Source organism: Adelges cooleyi, unplaced genomic scaffold (genome assembly GCF_023614345.1).
Source record: "Adelges cooleyi isolate 19-005CV unplaced genomic scaffold, UGA_ACOO_1.1 ACOO_flye_CR_arks_rails_tigmint_CR_PRNA_574, whole genome shotgun sequence".
Classification (NCBI taxonomy): domain Eukaryota; kingdom Metazoa; phylum Arthropoda; class Insecta; order Hemiptera; family Adelgidae; genus Adelges; species Adelges cooleyi.
In genome coordinates, this window is record NW_026096268.1 from 14,837,064 (window position 1) to 14,839,174 (window position 2,111).

General features: G+C 43.2%; 1 protein-coding gene across 1 annotated transcript; it reads right to left on the reverse strand.

Annotated features, from left to right (window-relative positions):
- Positions 1 to 296: 296 nt before the first annotated feature.
- LOC126843357 (protein lin-32-like) lies at positions 297 to 1,038 on the reverse strand. The gene has a single exon (XM_050580814.1). The coding sequence runs from the start codon at positions 975 to 977 to the stop codon at positions 447 to 449; it is 531 nt and encodes a 176-aa protein (XP_050436771.1). The 5' UTR covers positions 978 to 1,038; the 3' UTR covers positions 297 to 446.
- Positions 1,039 to 2,111: the final 1,073 nt, after the last annotated feature.

Consider the following 2,111-nt stretch of genomic DNA (forward strand, 5'->3'; position numbering starts at 1 on the left):
AAATACAAGAATAAAAAAGTATATATTTTCTATTATACGGCAAAAAACCGTATCAAAAAAGTAAACATAACATGATATAAATTGAGCAATTAATTTTGTTGGGAGCATTTAATTTTTGGGGGGGAGGGCTAAGGGTGTTTATACACTTATTTATTAAACAGATTTTAAATTAAAAATAAATTCCATTAAAATGTACCCTCTTTTTTTATACATATATAATATTGCCCCTATCGACCCTTTGAGTTGGGGGGGGGGGGTTAAGAAGAAGAAGAAGAAATTTATGAGAAACTGCATTTTGATAAAAAAAATACAACTAGCCTAGCAGAGGACGAGAAGAGTTATAACAGCTATAAATGACTCTTTTTAATAGCGATTACGTTCGACAGTTAAAATAATATGTACAAGATTTTGATGTAAGAAAAAACGTAAGTCGTACAATTACTGGTCTACTGCAGCAGGTCGTACAGGGCCGTGATGTAAGTCTGGGCCATTTGCAGAGTCTCGTACTTGGAAAGCTGCCGGTCGTTGCCCAACGTGGGCAGCACGGTGCGCAGCCTGTCGAAAGCTTTGTTCAGATTCTGCATGCGCCGCCGCTCGCGGGCGTTGGCCGCCAGCCGCCGCTTCTTCATCACCTTGTCGGTGCCGCCTGCCTGGCCGTCGCAACCGGCGGCCGCTTCCTCGGCGGCCATGGCCATGGCGTCCTGGTCGTCGAACAGCAGCCCACCGCATTCGGCCAGACCGCCGCCGCCGCCGCCGTTGGCCTCGTAAGGGGACTTGGGATCGCCGCACGACGAGGTGGACGTCGCGGTGGTCACGGTGGACGTGGAACCCGCGGGCGAGCCGCCGCCGGCGAAAGCGGCCTCGTACACGGCCCTGAGGGTGTCGCCGGCCGCGTCGTAGTCCACGTACCGGGTAAGTTGTCGGTCGTCGAAGTAAGCGGCCCCGCCGTAGTTCATGCAGTTCAAAACGGACGCCATGTCGACAAGTGTTTAACGATATTAAAAAAACCGAAAGAGATTTAAAAAAAACTATTTTTTTTTTTTTAGTAAAAAAACTGCGCGAATCGGACACGAGAGTATATCAAAAATTGAACAAAATTGAACAACGTCGTGTGTTGACGAAGAACCGCGACTGATCTGCCGGAAGGGACCGGCAACGTGTTTTATAACATTCGCCCTTCGCGGTAAGCCCCGCCCCGCGGCGGCCGCACACAAATGAAATTCCCGCCGGCGTGCCGCACATTACGTCGTAATACACCGCGTGTCTGTGTCTACCGGCCAACAATTAACCAACATTGTACAACGTGTACAGTTTTCTTACAACAAAACAACAACGACGACGACGGATACATTACACCGAAATAACGTTGTACTCAGTGGCGTAGCTACCGTGGACGCAGGGGCGGAAGCTGCCTCAGGACGCAAAAATATAATATGTCTTCCCCTTGGACGCCTTTAGTCTGTAAGATTAACTTCTCAACCAGTTAGGTTAGGTTAGGTTTGATTAAGTTAGGTCTGGTTAGGTTTGGTTAGGTTAGGTTAGGTTAGGTTAGGTTTATTCTGATTTTTAAAATACATTTTACCCTAATGAGTTTCACTTAAATCGACCACCGATTTGTTAAAGTTGTGCGCTTGTAAAAAAGCAATTTTTTTTTTTTTGTAGGTATAGATAACATTTATCCATATCTATAAAAATGTATTCAGTAATATTATACATTAGATTGAGTATTTTAGAGACTAAAACAATGAAAATAAACGTATGATGTATTCTTTACTTTTAAGTACTATAAACTAAAATCCGCGTTATAATTCTGAAACATCACTTGAAGTATACTCGTATACATGATGAACATGATACCTAGTGTATATTATATTAACGTTAGAAACAATTTACAAAAACAACTCTACACAAAAGCTAAAGCCGGAGTGAAAAAAATTCTAATAAAACATACTTATTTATTTAGGTTTATCGTTTTGTAAAGCGTTTGTTATACATTTAATATAATGTACTCGACGAGCGGATGAAGGTGGATCGTATTGCTTTGAGTCGGGTCGGGACTTTAAGGAAGTCAACCGTTGACGCACACGTCCACTCTGCAAGCCTTATATTGT